Source organism: Branchiostoma floridae, chromosome 6, assembly GCF_000003815.2.
Source record: "Branchiostoma floridae strain S238N-H82 chromosome 6, Bfl_VNyyK, whole genome shotgun sequence".
NCBI lineage: Eukaryota > Metazoa > Chordata > Leptocardii > Amphioxiformes > Branchiostomatidae > Branchiostoma > Branchiostoma floridae.
Genome location: NC_049984.1, coordinates 6,557,188 through 6,576,810, shown reverse-complemented (window position 1 = coordinate 6,576,810; position 19,623 = coordinate 6,557,188). Strand labels below are relative to the sequence as shown.

At 41.1% G+C, this 19,623-nt stretch overlaps 1 protein-coding gene across 5 annotated transcripts in view; it reads left to right on the top strand.

Moving 5' to 3' along the window:
- The window catches only part of LOC118418693 (puratrophin-1-like), a 125,666-nt gene that overhangs the window by 53,104 nt on the left and 52,939 nt on the right, over positions 1 to 19,623 (top strand). For 4 of the 5 annotated variants that reach the window (XM_035824742.1, XM_035824740.1, XM_035824741.1 and 1 more), the window contains exons 4-8: positions 10,485 to 11,285; positions 11,612 to 11,735; positions 13,581 to 13,680; positions 14,031 to 14,138; positions 17,325 to 17,441. In XM_035824742.1, coding sequence (XP_035680635.1) covers positions 10,485 to 11,285; positions 11,612 to 11,735; positions 13,581 to 13,680; positions 14,031 to 14,138; positions 17,325 to 17,441 — 1,250 coding nt within the window. Of the gene's footprint in view, positions 1 to 2,912; positions 3,277 to 10,484; positions 11,286 to 11,611; positions 11,736 to 13,580; positions 13,681 to 14,030; positions 14,139 to 17,324; positions 17,442 to 19,623 lie in introns of those variants that run through there. The other variant, XM_035824744.1, reaches the window with a different exon arrangement.

Below are 19,623 nucleotides of genomic sequence, written 5' to 3'. Positions count from 1 at the left end.
GTGTGTTGATTTTGGAAAAAAGCAGTCAAGGCTGGCCTTAAAAGAGAAGGAAAGAAGTTTTACTTATACAGGTTTTTCAGGTACAGATACAGAAAGAGGGGAGGTGGTAAAATTTGGCAGAGGCCAGATTTGGCAGGTGTGATATAAAGCTTGGCAGAGGAATTTCCAGGTCATCTGAAGTCTGTCTGCCCTGCTGTAAGAACTTAGTCTGGCTTTGAAGCTACAGGAAGAAACAACGAGGTTGGTTGTCTCGAGGTCAGGTGCAATTTTGTTAGCCTGCAGGTGGCATTAGCCTTAATATGGAAATGCCACACATCATTGAAGAACTGGGGATGTGCTATGTAGCTTAAAAACTATCATCGTCATCATCAAGCTACAGTTATGGCATAGAAACTCAAAGGGTAGATTCATGGGTCTCATCATCATCATCATTCAGGTGTGCTGGTTGCACGGATGGCCGTGACTCTCTTCCTCCATCCTTCCCTATCCTCCATAGCCTTGGGCAGTTCTTCAGCCGAGCAGCCAGAATCATCACATATTTGTTGTACATATGTTTTGGGTCTCAGTCAGTCCATTAAATTTCACAATATGAAAAAAAGAATTTCTTGCAGTTGAAATTGAACATATTCTGTCACACCTTATTTTACACCTTGATATGTATTTAAGTTTTGAAATAAAAAAAAAATGAATCTGTAAACCAAGAACTTCCTACTCCTTCTGCAGAAGCTGAAGTGCAGGCAATAGTATTGACTTGGCCCAGAAGTCCTGTTTTAAATCTGTACCCAGAGGTTGTTATTGTGGCTGGGACAGACATCTGGATATGAGACTGTAATCTTGACTTTGAACTTGGAGAAAGTGTTGAAGTACTGCCTGAGGGAGGCTGTGCAGATATGGGTGACAGCTTATCAACAACGGGAGACAGTCTAGCTGCTGGCTGCCTCTGCCTCTGTTTTTTTTGTCCTTATCACAAGCCACAATAATGTGCAAAGCACTGCATAAGTGCGTACCTTCTGCAGCTGTTGTTGGGGTCAAAATTTCATTAAAAAGGGAATGTATCTGTTATCTTAGAGAAGTGCTGCCTTAATTTTTTCCTATTATTTCCAAGTGTGAAAATTTTCCCAATGATTTCCTGTATTTTCATAATCTAGTCTTGATTTCAGAATATTACATGTTTTGGCCATGGAAGATTTCAACTTTACTGATGCCATCATGATTACAACCGTAAATCATGTTATGCCTTGTATATCTAAATAAGGAAAACATTTTTCTCCAATAGAACCTAATAAAGAAAGATTGGGCTGGGCTTTCAGAGGTCAATGTCGGAAAGGTCACAGGAAATGGAATGGGAATTGGATGTCAGAGTCCAGATGGTTTGAGGGAAGTTATGAATGGGAATGGGGGGAGGGGGGTGGGAACAGGTCTGCAGATGTGTGTGCAGGGTCAGGATGGGGTCAAAAGAGACATGTATGGAGGTGGTAACTGGGATGACATCATGTCCAAGGTGGCAGGAATTTATACCTTGTTTTTTTGTTGATCAAATAAAGATCATTAGATCATAACAGTTAGCAAGCTCTCATGATCATAGATTCATACATCTGCTGATGTGACATTTTTTCCACCAAGCAGGATTGTACATTTAAAAGCAGCGATGTTAAGAGTAGAGTTAAAACATCTCTATAACTTGTCTTTTATCAAGTTGAAACACACATTTGTAGAGCTTCCAACAAGGTGCCAAATTGAAACTGACTATTGACCATGATCTAATCTTTTTCTACATATGAAAAATTTTGAGGATAGAAAAGTGTTTCAACAGCTTGTAGATGAAAAGTTGCAGACCAGAACAATAACAAACAGTGGGAGGTCTGAGGTCGGACAGAAGTGGTGTTTGACACTCATGTCAACTCCAGTTTCCTTTCTGTTGATATGTCTAAGAAAATACAACCGAATACTGAAATGGCCAAAGCTTGTTCTCTAGTTGAATAGACTTTTTTTAATAGCAAAACCATTCAGTTACTATATCTGTAGAATATTGTAGTCTGTTACTACAACTGCCCAGTGCCCACTGATAACATATCAAAAGTTTCATCAACTCTCACCATTACTAGCATCAGTCCATTAGGACCAAAGTTTATGTAAGGGTTAAAGACTTGGGCAAGGGTTAAAACTTGGGGTCTGGAAGCTGTAAAACATGACAGCCAGACAGACCTGGGAAGGCCACACCAAGTGAATGATTTGGACCAAAAATTACAAATGTCAGTTTTTCTGGTGAGGTATTACCCCTTATATGTAATTTGACATTGGATATTTAAGGTGTACAGGTATTAAGAGATTGAAAGAGACAACTGATACTCATCATGTTAGGCATTTTTCTCCTAAATAGAATACCTATCAGATCTTTCCCTGGTCTTTCAGTTTAATTTTTGTTATTATAGCATTCATTATCTTCTCAAATTCAAACCCAGGCACCTAATTCTTGTGACCTATATATTTCTTTTAACTCAAATATCACATCTGTCATATTACATGGTAGGTCATCATAGAAATAAGATGTGAACCATAAAATTTACTTGGTGTGGCCTGGGCCTGATCCCCTGGTCCCAGGTCCAGCCTCCTGTGGTTCCTCATCTCCAGTTATGGGGCAGCAAAATAAATTTCCCAGCCAACCAACCACATGGAGAGAGAGAGGTTCAGCCTAGTACATGTCTGAGGATGATTTCAGTTGCACCCTGTAGTGCTGGCAGGTTATTGGCTGTGGTTGTGAAGGTCCCAGTGGACCCAGCAGGGCAGACTTGGCTGGTGTAGCGGCTGTGGGGTGTGTTCCTGTGTGCTGGGTGTTACTCTGACTGTTACAGTGTCATATGGTGGAGTGCAAGGTTGTACATGTAGATGGTGACCTTATAAGCTGCTTCCTAGCCTCCTACCATGACCTCAAAAAGATGATGGTTCCGTCACCTTTAAGGCGTGAGTTCGGTTTGTTCCTGTTCCTTCTGCGTTGTCTTGCACTGCTGTGAGGAAAAGACGACGTCTGGGAATAAGGAGTCTGGGAATAAGGAGTCCGCCTAGATGTAAATGATGATGACCTTGCCACCTGTGGGTACCAAACATGTCCGCTGCCTACAGAACCCGCCCCCCTCCCCTCTCCTCTACTTTTGGCGCTTGTCCTTTCTCTGGGTTTGACCATGTCGGAGTACTGTTCGGAGGACACGTCCGCGTTGGCTCTCGCCGTTTGGATCGCGCTGTTGGAAGTCCTTGTGCTTCTTGGGCTGGCACGATGGGGTAAGTTGTAAGCAGGTAACTTTAACCTGAGAGAAGTGAAAAATATAGGTGAAATGTTGAGGTGCGTGTTTGAAAATACGAAGTGTTGCGTGTACATGCGTCTTATTCTTGCAGCGGGAGGGCATAATATACAGAAGCTGGAGGTACAACAAGTTTGTAGGTTTCCAATTCTTGGCTTTGAAAGACTTTCAGATGAAGAATTTAACTCAGTCAGTGAATAGAGGAAAAACAGCAGTTTCATGATAACTCCACTATATTCTTAACTTAATCTTCATTCTAAAAGATGTTAAGATTTTCGCAATTTCTCATTATATTGCCTCCCAGTTCTTTTCTCTGAAATAGCCAAAACATATCGCCTGGGAAAGGAAGACATTCTGAATGTGTAGTCTAAAGTTAAACGTACAGTCTGTGTGTATATGAATGACTGTTTAAAACAATTTATATGGTAAATACATGATGTAATTGACATACCCATTTTCCTTTCCAGTAAGAAAATTGATGCATAGGTGCTCAGAGTAGACTTTGACCTCTGATATTGATTTTTTGATAAGATCTCCTTTGACCAAATCTGATTTCTTATGATGGAGAATATTCCAGTGCATTGCTGCTTATAGGAAGACGAATGAGTAATAAAATCTTGTTATGGGTGTTTTAGAACATAAATCAAGGCTATTTGGGCCTTTGTCCGTAAGGGGCTTGCTATTGAATATGGAATTTGGGTCATTTCATAATGAAGAGGGTGATTTTTGCTTGATGTTAGGAATGAAATATTATGTGATCCTCGAAGGCACTGGAAGGGTTCAGACCTATACTAAGCAGTATTTTATTTTGAATTCTGTATCCTGATCTAAACATTGACAACGTCTAACTGTGTTTCATTTGATAAAGTCTTATTTTTGCATAAAAAGAAATGAAATGTAGAAATCCATCTTATTTACAAGCTAGGAGCCCCCCCCCCCAAAAAAAACATGAAAAAAAAACCAAAAACATGAAGAAGCCATAGATGATTGGAAAACATAACCTACTTGCTGAGACTATACCGAGGTAATAACAGATTTGGCCTTTTCATATTTTGAATATGTTTTGAATTCCCAGCAACCCATAACCCAGCGACACCAAGTTGACCCATATCTGTTCTGTGTCCACTGCCCTCAGAAAGCTTGATGGATGTGCGGATGTGGTGGATATAATACCCCAGTCAGTGGGGGGTCTACAGATAGAGGGGGTCTGATTAATTTCCGCTAATTGGCCGCAGAAGTTTGAAGCCTTCTATAAAGCTGCCGATTGTATCATTGCCATCTTTTTTTTAGAAGATAGGATCCTGTATTCAGATAGCATCTGTGGTAACAATTATGTCCAGTTAGATCTCATGGATGACCCCAATTAACTTAACCTAGATAAATAATTTACAGGAGTATAGTTTATTTTGTGTATAATTGGATTATTTATGCATTATTGAGTTACATCAATTTGTCACAATCCCCTGCATTCCTTTACTTTCCCATGTCCTTCAACAGAGGCCACCAAATCACCAAGCAGATGTAGTAGGGGACTTTTTGTACAGCTTCTTGCTTTTTTAAGTAGCTATTAGCTAATCGCCAAGCTACAGTATCGAAAGCTGGCAGAGGAATGAAGCTGGCCTAGGAGTGTGTTTGGCTACTGACTCCCTTTAGCCAGCTTTGATACTATCTTATGCCGCTGGTAAATCTGCCTGGAGATTAGCTCGTAGCGTGGCTGCCAGACTGTTTCCAGACCCTACAATGCAATGCAGCTTTCCTCAGGAAATCGTATTGCAGCCAAGCACACCAGGTCTCTCCCTGACTCTTGATAAGTTGTTTGGGCTCTTTTGCATTCAGAGCTAATGACAGAAGCTCCCTCATCATACTCAAGCTGGCTTAATTTAACCTTCCAGCTTGACAAATCTCATCCACTACAACTGAACATATTCAATTTTTATACGATTTTGTACAATTTTTCGGAGATACATACAACTCTGTATCTAATGCCACATCTGCTTGGAGCTTACCCAAACCAAATGTTAAATCAATAGACATAAAAGAAAGAAAGAATTTATGTTTCACTCGAATTTTTACTGCCGGTAGCCTTTACATGACTAAAAAATGGAACAAATGTGTTTTTGGCCGGAGGACTGTTTGTGTGTCTTTGCCAAGTTTGACACACTTGCCAGATGGAAGTGAAATTCTTTGGCAGAAAATTTGTTTTTATTCCAGGCTTCAGATATTTTTGTGTCTATGGTGTGTTGAAGTAGATTTTTATGGACCTCACCCCAATAAATCATTTGGGTCATGGAATGTGCAATGTTCATGGAAAATAATCTTTGGCAAGGTAGGAACTGTAGAACTTTGTTCGGGTGGCTTTTCTTAAAGTCTTTTATGTTCTAATCCTTTCTTATAACATTGATGATCATCAAAGTAAGCATATATGATATTGTCTTAAAGTATAATGAGAGAAAAATGATATTTCAATTTTCATCGTACTTTGTGTCAAAAGGTCGTTTAATAATCACACACAATCTCTGAGCCTTTTCCCAATCTGGTAGCCTTTCCCCTTCCCTTTGAAATCGGTCTTGCGTTTGATGGCCATGTGGAAGTGAAAAATAACTCAGACACAACTAAGCGACAGCGACACAGGTTAGGCCTGACTGTGGACGTGCCTACAATTCCCCATTTGTGCGAAAACTTGACCTGCTGCATACCCATGGCCAGACCTCCCCAGCGTGCCTATTCCATTCAGGTCATTCTATATGTTTGTGCAAAACTTATTATGAGTCAGGCAAGTCCGTGCGAATGTAATTCCTTGGTTTTCACAACTGGAAGACACCCACATCGGATAAAGCTGATTTTGTGTCAAGTGCTGATCTGAGAAAAATCAATCAACCAATCAATCAATTTATCAATCAGTCAGTCAATCAATCAATCAACCAATCACACAATCAATCAACCAACCAAGTACCAATCAATAGATGAAAACCTTTGGTAGCATAAATATAAAAGGAAAAGAAAATGGTGATGTCTCTTGATTTTTCAGAATAACCCTCCCATTCATATCTACTGTATAAGATTAACAGAAGATCATCTTCCAGATGTGATTTGACTTCCTCAGTGATATCTTGCAAAAGGAATTTGATGTTTGAGGTTCAATGTGATAATCATTAGTTTTTCTTACTCTGACCTATTTTAAGGAAGTTGTGGAATGTTAGGTAGCTAGAGTTATGAGTTTATCAGTTGACATGCCTTTCCAATGTGTAGCCAAACAACTGCCAGCCCTTTAGGGGTAGTCCATATGACAGCCAAGTCAGGCACTGTGCCATTCTAGTACTGATTCTTATGTAGATGTTAGGAGAAAAATTAAATTGAAACTTTTCTATTTTTCATTACCATGTTTCAACAGAGCAATTTGAAGACATTACCATCATCCCTCCCAATATCTGCTTGGAGTTTATCCTGTTGCTTAATGATGATGAACATAAGTATAATGCTTCAATAAATGAGTTGCTCCAATAAGTAGTTTCTGAAATAGATTTTTGTATCTTTTGAATCTTCAATTTTGGCGTCTCTACTATGGTAATCTATGTCATCAAAATCTCATGACATAAGACCCCCTTGCAATAAAAAGCTTTGCAGGATGGTCATACGGGACTCTTTGGGCGATTGATGATTCAGATGTAATAAGGGTATGTCCACCCAGGAGTAACTTAACCCAGTCAGAACCCATGATATGTCTCTCACCACTATGAAAACAAAGATCCATCCTTGAAGAATAGTCCCAAGTCAGCAGTCAAGACACCTGATAGATTACCAAGGTGTAATAAGGGTACTTATATCCTCGGAGGAGCTACTTTAAACCCGCTTGTCTTACACGTGAAATCAAGGTCATGGCACTGGAAATCTCAGAAAGTCTCTAGAACTAATATGTTCCATAACCGTAAGGAGACAGCGTAGACATCTTAATTTGAGAACAGCAAGATAAATTTTGATCCAAGCATCATTACCTGGATGATAGGTGAAGACTAAACAAGCAATGTGAAACCATTGATAAGATCCTAAAACAAAGGTTTTCTTTGAAGGAAGATCTTCACCAGGCATCAGAGATACCTGATCCTTCCAGCAAAGGTGCTAGACTGCTTACAGAGAAGACAGGGATGATGTGGTGGGTACAAGTGGGGTATTGTTGGAGGGACTTTACTTCCCATGACCCACAGGAGGCTGTTGGCGCAACAAGTTTGCTGACAGGTTCCCTTGTATTAGAGGTGCTTGCTGGTTTTTAGCAGCTAAACTACTTACTTTATTAGACAAAAGGGGTTCATGGATGTCTTAAACTTTAAATGTCTATAAAAAGTTTTTATCGTGAAGGTTTGAGGAGTGCCCACTGCTATGTCTTTCATCACAGCATGTCAGCTTGAGTTGCAGTACTAAAGTGTGTTAGCAGGTAACCTGGGTGTAATGTTACCTGTGCTAGTTGCCAGATGGTCCAGCTGGGTTGGTAGACAGCACAAAAACACCTAGCCAGTACACTTTGAATACAATATCCTTATACTTACAGACATGTCATTCCAGGAGTGGGTAAAATGTCCTTGTGCCTGGCTTAGAAAACTTTATCGGCCCTGATGTAGATGGTCTGCTTTTGCTTCTCCTAGAGGAGAAAAAAACTTTCTTGGTATCTTGGTAGATTTTGACTACTATCACTACCTACCAGGTGTTATCATGCACCGTAATGGTGTATTGAACAATGATTCGGTATCTACAGCTTTACTAGTTTGCATATAGCAGCCGGCTCAACATCCGCCAGCCTCCAGTTACAGCGCTGGACAGCAGAGTTTGTGTTACACAGACTACAATGTTACCAACAGAGATGAACGTTCCTATTGATGCATGTTGTCCCATTTTTTGTTCCTCCCATCTGGAGAAGCGATTGGCTGGGCGGAGATGTGCTAATCTCCCAGCCATGTTACCTGCAGTCTTCCTGAGTGTCTGGCAGATTCCTGCAGACATTCCTGCAGAGATGTTACTTAACACGACCTAGTAACTTTTGCCAAGGTCGTGACCAAGTTAATCTCTAGGTTCCTGGACAGTTTGTTACAAAAGCTTGTGAATGTTGGTCCCAGCCCTACCGCAAGCCCGGCATCTGACCTGCGGATCGGGTTTGTACCAGCTCTGGTGATACGGCAGGGCTGTCTCCAGCTTCCAATTTTTTTCCGTCGTCCCACTCGTTGTTTGGGAGCCCACGTTGTTGATTTTCTTGATAACATATGTCATTTTAAGCTTATGAAAGTACATTTTCAACAGTTTCATATCATTTTGGGGAAGGATGGGATAAGATTATTTATTAAGTAAATTTCTGCCCAGGACAGAAAGACAGGTCCTGGAGGCAGCCCTGTGATACGGAATACTGTAAATGCAGAAATGTTCGCGGTGGATTAATGTTCGCGGTTTTCGCGCTGACCACTATACCGCGAACTTAAAACTACCGCGAACATTTTTCTATTATGGTATTAGACTGTAGTCTATGGTGTTACTGCGAACTTAAATCCACCGTGAAAAGTCCCTTTTCCCACTACCGCGAAATTAAATCCCTGCGAACTTAAATACATTTACAGTACACCGTGTTGTATTCTACCTGTCCCTGTGGTCTCATTCACTTATTCATTTGTTCATTTGTCCATTTCTTCATTCACACTTGAGACTGCCTGTTCAATGTCATCCTCTGGCTTCTCCTATGAGAAATTCGGAGGGGTTCAAACAACCGCCCACGTTTCTCCTCGATAAGATGTCAATGTCAAGTTTGTTATTGGATACATTGCCATTAATGAAATTAGCAAGAAAGTATGTCTCTACCATCATCAAGAAATGCATACACACATGATAAAGTTCAACTTCATGGTCAAGTTTATGTAATTGTCTTACATTAGGGACTCTTTTTGCAAGATTTGCACACAAAGGCCACAGCATAACATGCTTAGTATACAACAGAGTATCAAGTACACAATGCTATTAAAGCTATGAATCATTAATAATAGTGCATAATGTACTGTCAAATTAGTGATTACAGTGCCTGTTACAGTGTTAGTTTTACAAATAGCTTAGATACATGTGTATTAGATACAGAAGTTGAATTTTACGCATAAAGGCCAAAGCATATTTATTTTAAATGTGATAACTATGTAAAGTTAACAACAGTATCAAGTATACAATGATATAAATCACCAATAGTTAAGATTGTGCTGTCAAATCGTGGTCAGCAGAATGACTGATTACTTTGCACAAATAGTCTAGATACAATTACAAGAACATTAAGCTGCTAAAGATATAAACCATGTAAACAAAGCATTTTCAAATCAGCTATTGGAATTTTCTGATAAGGTAACCCTAGAAGGACTTCCTGGGGTTTTGCTAAGATTCCTGAAGATTTCCGGAAGCAGAGGGAATATTGAATTTCAGGGAATAAGCACTGGGAATACAGGATTCCAGTCTGCAACTGTGCTTCCCATATGTTCTGGTGCAGTAGGCCAGAGGGCATAGGAGCAGACAGATCGATGTTTACCTACAAATGTCGCAAACTTCCTACACTTTCGCCCTGGTAGCCAATCAGCAGGGCACAGGGCAGGATTTGAATCCTGGATTTTGTCTGTGAGGCTCAGTGTGTAGGAGGAGGGTTGGAGTGTTGGTCGGGCTGGGGGAGATGTGGAAGTTCTACTGGGATAGATACCTAGCAAGACAGAAAGGCAAGTGTTGCTGTTAGGAATTCTTCTGTTTTTGTTAGCTTGCACATCTTGCTATGGAAGAACAGTACCAATAGTTGTAATGACACCACAGCCATTCGCTTTGTGTTCACAGTCTCCTCAGCCATATGCTTTGTTCATAGCAGACTAGGGGATTTCAACCTGGCTTACTTTAAAAGTTGTTGTCATTATTTTCATCTTCGTCTTGTCTGTATTTTCTAGTTCATAACCCCCCAGTGCTGAAAATTATCTGTTAATGCCTTGATCAAAACAATGCTGGGAAGAGTACAGCAGGACTTTTAGCTGTGGGTGACTGTGAACCCCATCGGGATGCCCCTTGACAACTGTGGGAAAGATAGCAGGAACTTGAGGAGTTTCTGATGGGAGACCTTCTGTGTACCAAAAGTCAGGAGTTCATGTTTTGGTCTGGTGTTACATTTGTGCTAATATTGTTGTCTTGTTTTCACAGGTTTTCCGCATCAAGCTCTTCTCGGCGAGACAGCAGCGACAGAAGACACAAAGTCCAGAGGTTCCCACGAACGGCGGCAACATGGCGGGAAGAAACGCAACCCAGGAATGGAGCAGCGTTCACGGTCGGAACCCTTCCCGAAAACAGTGGAAAGCAATCTGACGTCGGACATGTTGAGGGAATCGTCCGGGAGCAGCGACGACATTTTCGTCAGCTCCTCCGGAGCGGCGGACTTCAGGGCCATGAAACAACGGATGCAGCAGAAACGGGACGAGATGTTCACACACTTCCAGCGGTTCAAACAGGAAATGTCGGAAGGTTCCACTCTGCTTGAGGACGAAATTCTAGGATACGACGAAGATGATTATATTCTAAGACACAGGGGCAGTCGGCCGCGTGCATTGAGCGAGGGTGTTGGGATGTACTCCCCCACGGGTTTGTACTCACCCACGGGTTTGTACTCACCCACGAGGAGAAGGAGTGTGGATAGTAGCAACAGCGACAGCGATATCGAGGATTTCACAAGGAGGATGTTGGTGCATGAGACAAGGACGAGTGAAAGTGATGAAGTGAAGGAGACAAGGTTTTCGTTTTCTCAGGATGTGCAACATAGGAACTTGGAAGGTACCAATCAGTTTGTTTCAGGTGGGACACGGAGGCTGCCACCCCCTCCAAATGGAATGGAGTTGCCCCCTCCCCCATCTTCCCCACCGTGGGGTCAGGGGTCACGGCTGGACAGGCCTGTGCAGACATTGGAAGTGAACTTCGACCTTTTACATTCTGGTGCTGTGTACCTGCCAGGTGAGATGAGAGGGATGGAAGTTGAAAAAAGATCAGTGATTATCTCATTAAAACGTTACCCAAGTACTTCTGTTCACTTTTAACTTGAAAAGATATTGGAAGTTGAAAAATCTAGATGAAGCAAATCTCTCTTTAACTATACAATAGGATACAAGTATTGCTCATCACGCTGGATGGTTTGAAAGATATGACCTAAAATATTGCTATATAAGCAATGCTAAAATAAAGCTATATTTCGGCTGCATACCAGGCTAAAAGAAGGCTAAGCCCACTCACTCTTGTCAAAATCTACTAAGCATCACACTGACCGATGCTCCTATCCCCAGGTTGCATGTCTAAGTGCGGGCGCACAGTTCTGGTGGTCCAGGCAGCCAACGCTGTACTGGAACACACGGAATACAGCGCCTCAGAGCTGGCACGACTGCTCATGTACTTTCAGGGAATACCCAGGTAAGGTATAGAAAATGTCATGGAATACTGAGATATGGCAGGTCCAAAATTACGAAAGAAATAACAAAGTTGACATTGCTTTGCTTTGATATTGAAAATGTTACACAGCAAAGTCACCCCAAATTGTTATACCGTCACACCCAAACAGATGTTTCCAATGGTTTTAAAGACAACATGAAGTTAAACACTTAAATCTACATGACCATCTCACAGAGTGCATTGAATGAGATATAGAAGTCAGTGTATACTCTTGACTACTTGTTTGAGATTTAGTTGTCAGCAGAGATGCAGTTAAATCCTAGAGACAGTTTTGTAGATATCGTAAAGTTAGATAATGCACTCTTGAGGATGTAGTTTTACTGATACAATTGGACATGGAAGTCAGTATCCAGTGAAGGCCAGATGTTTCAGACTTAGATGCCAACATAGACATGAATTGACTCATGGCAGATAGTGAGATACACAAGAATGTTACAGACAGTTTTATAGGTACTTTAAGGGAGACAGTTACAGATATCTTGAAAAAAAGTAGATGAAGAGATTGAAATACAATTCCCAGTCTCTAACCAGGTGTTGGAGACAAACTGATTGTCTGCAGAGCTAGAGATGCAGTAACTGTTAGATACTGGAAGCAGTTTTACTCATGCCATATACATTTTATTTTTAGGAGACAGTTTTACAGCATTAGATATTGATGACAGTCTTGAGTCAAGTCCAAGACCAGTTGTTAAAGATGTTTCTATTATAGACACTGGAGACAGTTTTACAGGTGCCTTAAAGTTAAAGATACATTCTAGCAGACAGTTTTATCTCGGTCTAAAAGGACAATTTACAGTCCAGGCCGGATGTTAGGGATTTAGCCATCAGCAGAGAAACGGTGAAATGCTCTAGACAGTTTTGCCAGTAGTCAAGACCTATACACCCTAGTAGACAGTTTTACAGATACTATTGAATTAGACATGGCTCAAAGAGGACGTTTTACAGTCCAATCTGGATGTTATTTGTCCGTAGAGACGGGACCTCAGGCCCCTTACAGACAGGTTATGAGCAGAGGAAGTCTGGATAGAAACTTGGCTTTACTTGGAGTTATTGGATGGGACAGGCATTTACAAGGTCATGGGTCTGGAACATGTTACAGTTAGGTTATTCTCTTCACTGCTATTGCTTTTGTTCCTTTTAGTAGACAACTAAATAGAATGTTAGTTGGATTTCTAAACAAATGCTTAAAGTCACAGTTAGTAATGCCTTGATGAAAAGTATAGAACAGAAAGTTATAATTTTCTAAAGACAAAACGCTGTACAGGTGGCCAGAGTTTAACAGCAGGTATGGAGATAATGTCTGCCCTGACTTCTGTCCCACTGTGTACCAGACTCTTACTTCGTGCTGTGAGGGGATAGAAATAATGAGATCTTTTTACTCACAAAGGAGAAATTGGGACCAAATGTTTTGACTGCCCAAAATTCTTGTTTTGACGGGTCTGAATGATAGATGTTGTATAATTCATATTCTGATATTGTTTTCATTCTTGTATTTTTTAAGTAAATGTGCCATGTAATTGTCAAGCTTGGTGCCAAGTCAAACTCATACCAGTTGCTACACGTACGTAATTTCATCAGGTTTGTAAATGCCTGAATAGCAAGGTCCTTTGTTCACTGCCACAAGGGATGACGTTTCTGTGACACCTAGCTGCAGTGCAAAGTAGAAGCAGACATTATCACCTGTAGGAAGGTTACAGTCAGTCACATTGGCTCACGTAATTACTGTGTGTCATTGTGATTGTGAATGAAGAACTTTTTTATACGCTGATTCACATTGGAAGTCTTGATTGCATTTGTCCTCTGCAGGTATGACACGAGACAGAAGGGCATTATCGTAGTGGTGGACTGTAGAGAGTCTGTTCCCCACACACTGGACATGGTGGGAGGGGCCATCTGTGTGCTGCAGGTAAGGATTTCCCTTTACCTACCAGAGCAACTTTGTCCATTTTCTGATTGCAAATCAAGGAACAAACCAAGAAAATAACTGTCTGTCAGAAGACAGTAAATGCTCTTGACAAGGTAACTTGATGTTGTTGTTTGTTTATCTTTGTTCATCAAGGGTTTTCCTTGGAGCCAGCGATTTTGTCTTCTTTCTTATCATAGTCCAAGGAGGAAATGTCTGTGTTTTAAAGAATGTAATGTTCTTGCCAAGGTAACTTCTGAAAACACAATGATGTTACTAGCAAATGAGTTGTTGTACCAAGTGCTGATATCTGACCAATGATGTTATTTTGAATATTTGTTTATCTGTTCCAGGAGAACATCCCCTATGCTGTGTACCAGGTGCTGGTGCTGCTCCCTGAGAACTCACCACTGGTGGACACCTGCTACACATCCTTCTCTTCTGGAGAGGTCATAGTGGAGGTGAGGACTGCTAAATCCACCTTTATGTTGTTGTATTATTGTGTTGTTGATGTATACCTTTCTTTACACCTGAAACTACTTACAGACTTCATGTTGCAGCCAGAGACAAGGACAAGATACTAAAACCTGAGGTTCTACTGCAGTACTAAGGGAAGCTTCTAGTAGATCTTGAGTCAACCTTGACTTTTATCTTCCCAAGACCTATCCTGACACCAAATATCATTACAATCCATCTAGACCTTTTTAAGTTATGCTGACCACTAATATGCAGAAACACAGACACACATATAGAGAAACATACATACACACCAAAAACAATTTTTCAGGGTGGCAACAAGTCTTTGGGAAGGAAATGTTCATCCAGATTTTGCCTAAACTCAAACCTAACTGTAGGTTTCATCACAGGGGATGGTGATTCAAGAAAAAGAAGGTTTCATCTATGGTCTCACATACGTGCTTGAAGTTTTATCCTTAGTTTCAGTTGTGTTATGGGCTTGACCAGTCCACTTGGGTCTAGTCACTTCCATCCCTCTGTCTGTGGTGGGTCTAGGGATGGTCATGCTACCCAGGGACAGATTTCTGCTGTTTGGCCTTAAGTAGAGGGCTGTGGTGTCAGTTGTCAGGAGATAATCCTCTGTTGCTGACCTTGACTCTGGCTAAAGCTGGTATTAGAACTTTAGAGGTGACTGTTGAAATGTAAGGATTAATACAGGATTCTTGGAATAGATGCTAGTTTTTTTTCTGTTCACTAACTCAACTCAATTCATTCACTCACTCACTCACTCACTCACTCACTCACTCACGCACTCACTCACTCACTCACTCACTCACTCTCTCTCTCTCTCTCTCACTGACTCACTCACTGTCTAAAATGCTGGATACTCTAAATGTTGAACTAGAAACTTGATGAGCATCATTGTAATTTTAGTTAACCTGATAAACTGTCAAGCCTACTACAGTCCAGGGCTGTTACCTGGGACAGACATTTGCAAGTTGAGCCAAAATGATTTGAACTTCATGACATGACATTGATGAAAATGTTTTTGAAATGACAGATTTAAGTTAAGAAGAAAAATGTGCACTCAGAAAACATATAATTTAAAGCTGACGACAGTCCTGATATAGCCTGCCCCAGATGTAACTGAAACTTTCCAGGTTGAATTGAGCAGAGCAGAGAAGAGAAGAAACAGCATACAGGAAATAACAGTGACATGGAATGCCCATGAACCTGTAGCCTGGCAAAACCAGCTGGGACCAGAAAGGAATGTATGGCCTGATGGGAAAATGGGGGGAAGAAACCTGAGCTACAAGATAACAAAAAAGAGTTGATCTAAGGTTGACTGAAGGAAAAAAGGCAACAGTATTTAGTTTAAGTTCAAGTTAACGGTGAAGTTTGTCTCATGTCAATTTTCTTTCCTGCAGAAGAGATTTCTTTTACCACATCATGAAAAGTTGTACCACAGAAACCTTGAAATATTCCACCTCTTCTTGAATTGTTACTCCGAACATTGACAAATGAAAAGTTTCTAATGATCCTAAAAGGTCAGCCAAAGAATTTGTTTTGCTCACCAGAAAGTCAAGCTGACATGTTTAGCCTAATGTCAGTGTCCCCGGGTGGTACACCCAGGAACAAAGGAGCAGCATTGTTCAGTAAACCTAAGGGTTCCAGGCTGATTCTGGTGGTAGTGATCATGTTCATGTGATCACATGTAGAGGCATGTAGACAGGGTCTTTCCAAACATGTAACCTGCAGTTATGTCAAGTCCTAAGACAAACACGCAGACAGGGTTTCGATACAAGTGCCTTGAGGAGTTACATCTGTGCATTTGTTGTTTTTCTTTCTCTTGGTCCTTTACTTTTTCTGCTTGTTTCTTCTAATTCATTCATTGGTATTGTGTTTGATTATCTTTTCAAGGATTTACTCAATTGCATACTCATTCATCCATCCATTTCTCTATTCATTCACTGAATCACTCCCTCTCTCTCTCCTTCCCTCTCAGCCTACCTTTCCCTTCTGCTCAACACTTGCTCACCCACAAAATTGTTACCTACAAAATCATCCACCCTACTACCCACCAATGCCTATAGTTTACCATCAGTAGTTGTTGCATTTTGATTGTCACCTTTGAAAATCTGGTGGAATTTCCCCCAGCTCAGCTCTCCTGTGGGTAATATTGGGGTTAAAACCAGGTCAGGTTCGTTAGCTATCTGATCTAGTCCATGTGCAAGGTCATTGCCTGCTTCTGAAGGTCGCCAGGAAGGTTCTAATTGGTTACAGCAACTGCAAGCTTCCCCTGTGGTGTCACCTGGGGTCAACAGGTGTCATAAAGGTGTTGAAGTATTGGGGGCAGGTGTTTCCAATACACACACACTTAAAGCGGGTTTACTCCACACAGAATATGGCAGGAAATGGTGTAGTGTTTCGAAGACGAATGTTTGAACGTTGGGAATTACAAACAAACGGTGGTGCTGAGAAGCTACGCATGTTTGCGATGATTCAGAAGTTGTAGACATACTGGCCTCTTCCCATGACTTTCTGAGCAGTGTTTATGTTATTGTGTTTTTCTGGTACAGCTTTGCACACCTTTGTTTGTTCCTCACATCGATCGTATCCAGTACGGTGTAGTCAATGACAACTTGCTGCTGCAATCTTGTGTACTAACAGGGTATGCATACATCTTCACATTTGCCAAGGATAGATGTACGTATGTGAGGTTTGTGTGGTAGTTGAATAAAAGGCTGACAGAACGTAGCCTGAGTACGTACCCACCCTAATTTTTACCTTCGCCAAGAAGGCTATGTTTTTCACCTGCTCCCATTCTAGTTCCGTTGGAGAGAGCATGGTGCCAAGGGTAGTTCTAATGTATCAATTCACGACTTTTTCCTACCTGAGCACCAGTGTTGTTGATGGTGATATTTGAAAGACTTGCCTTATGTAAAACCCACCTACCCTAGTCTATGTGTATCTCATCACTTCGTACTAGAACAGCTGCATTGGTGTGAACCTGTGCTGTATACTCCTATGTGTACGACTTCAATATACATTGTGTGGCCCTCCTTACCCAGCCTGCCAGTGCCTCTGCACAGGTGCAAGTTGCTGCAACTTTTGATGAACTATACCCTACAAAGAATGTAGCCATTGGGTCTGTTTAACTCTGTGTTTTCTCCCTGTGTTTCTGTGCGTAGGTTGAGACGATAACGGACATGACTGAGCTGCAGCAGCTGTTTGTAGAGGATGAGGTACCAGTGGAGTTTGGAGGAACGTACCAGTACAGCCACGAGGACTGGATCAGATTCAGAATGGTCAGTACAAAAGTATGAACGTTACCCTAGTGCTAATCCTTATTGTATTCGTAATCTTAATCCTAATTCAAACCCATGCTAATCCGTAAGTAAATTTCAATCTTTTCAGAACAGCTATAAGGACTGGATCAGATGCAGAGTCAAAATGGTCAATGTCCCCTTATCCTAATTCTAAATCCTAGTTCTTTGATTAACCTTTAAATACTAAACGAATTGGCCACAAAAGTATACATAGTTGGTCCTCATTCTGAGGATGGTTCAGAAAGATGATAAAGATAATGTTCACGTACTATTGTATAGAGCAGACTCAAAGACCAGCCCTGATTTTTACACTAACATACTGGAGGTATTGTCACATACAGTTTTCTGATCGATATTTCTTTATTGAGGTAGCAATCACAATGTGTAATCAGCCCAATACCAACCGACCGCTAAGCCTACTCTGGAGACTGTAAGACACAGCCCCTGGCCACCCTCTGTAAAGCAAGAAATGCGCTATTCTGATCAATTGAAGTCTTGGCAGACCTTCTGTCTCTGCATTTCTAAAACTTCAAGAAACACCCAGACAGAAGGTCTGCCAACAACTCCAGGTTCCTTCCCAAGTCAGCCTCCTTCAGGTGATTTATATTCCCACCTGTTGTGCAGATGGGAGGTATTAGACATGCTCCTTGAAGAGGTATTCCCTACAGGTGATGTATTATCTCACCTGTCTAACAGACTGAAGATGTAGGTCATGCTTCTGCTTCCAGTTCCCTCAGGTGATTTGTTATCTCTCCTTGTCCAGCAGAGGGGTTCTGGACATAAATATTTGATTTCTTTGTTATTTACTGATCAGCCATTTTCCTCAAAATTGTATAGGTCATCAATTGATATAGAAAAAGCAACAGCAACAAACAAATAAGCTTTAAACAAAATTTCATTTTAAACAGAACTAAGTAGCTTTGTATGAGTCAATTAGGCACCTTGAGCCTTTCAATAAACAATCAAAGAATAATTAAGTTCTGTAGAAGAATCATGCCTTGTGTTCATTTCAATCTAGAAACAACAATATGAAACTTGAAAAATTGTGTCAGAGAAGTAGAAACTTTCAAGCTCTATGAGTATGACCTACCTGAGTGACCTTAGGACTTGTAAAGCAGACTGAAGTGGTTATCTATGAAGGTTAGACATCCAGGTAAATACATATGCCAAAAAGCAGTCACTCAAGCAACTGGATATGATTTTGGAAAGGGAACATTTCCCAAGTCATATCCAGTTGCTAGAGTAATTGCTTTTTGGCAGTGGTCAGTTACCCCACCTTACTCCCCCACCAAGTCTACTGACATTCCATAAGTTTCATTGTTGTCCCCTCAGGAAGATCAAATTCTGTGCTTTCTGACTTCCCATGACCTCAGGTGACCCCAGGATAATCCTTCAGTCTGAAAATTTCACACCTTCCTCCCTAATCCATGACCTCCTGTGACCTCAGATAATACTTGGACCTGAGTACTTCACACCTTAGTGCTAATCCCTGTGACACCTGCCACACAGGTGTGAGGATAAATCACCTGTGGGAGGGATGCAAACCTCAAGAAGGATCAGGTGTCACATTGTCATAGGACTGTAACATTTTTACTTCTCAGGAGGGGGTGCTCAGTTACATGTTTTATTTCCTCCCACATTTCATTTCATTACTATCTAGGCAAGTTCCATACCCTCCCACTCTGGTAGAATCTGCATCCTCTGGCGTGTCTGTGTCTATATCTAACACACCAGCTTGTGGAAAAGCATTAACTCTTTCTTGTTTAGAGTTTGGCCAAGGATCGAAGAGGAAAATGGTGTCCTCCTTAATAGTCGTTCAATATGACATAGTGAGTTGTGTTGCATGCTTGTGAAGCTAGTATGTACACTTTTATAAATAAGTAGCATCACGGAATAAACTAGGAATGATGATGACCTGCATTCAGTGTAAATGTCAACTTCCCACCCAGTGTTGCACATCAACCTTTTTTATTACAATATGGAGTCTCCAAAACCAGAAGCTGTGATATTTCCCACCTGGTCCTGTGGTTTTATGTCCCTCATACAAGAGTGGGTGTGTCTGACACCCAGTGGGAGGGGGTAAATGGAAAAGGCAAGCTTGTGATACAAAATTACCTATTAAATTTGACCTATCACACTCACAACATTGTGAAGTTTTGCA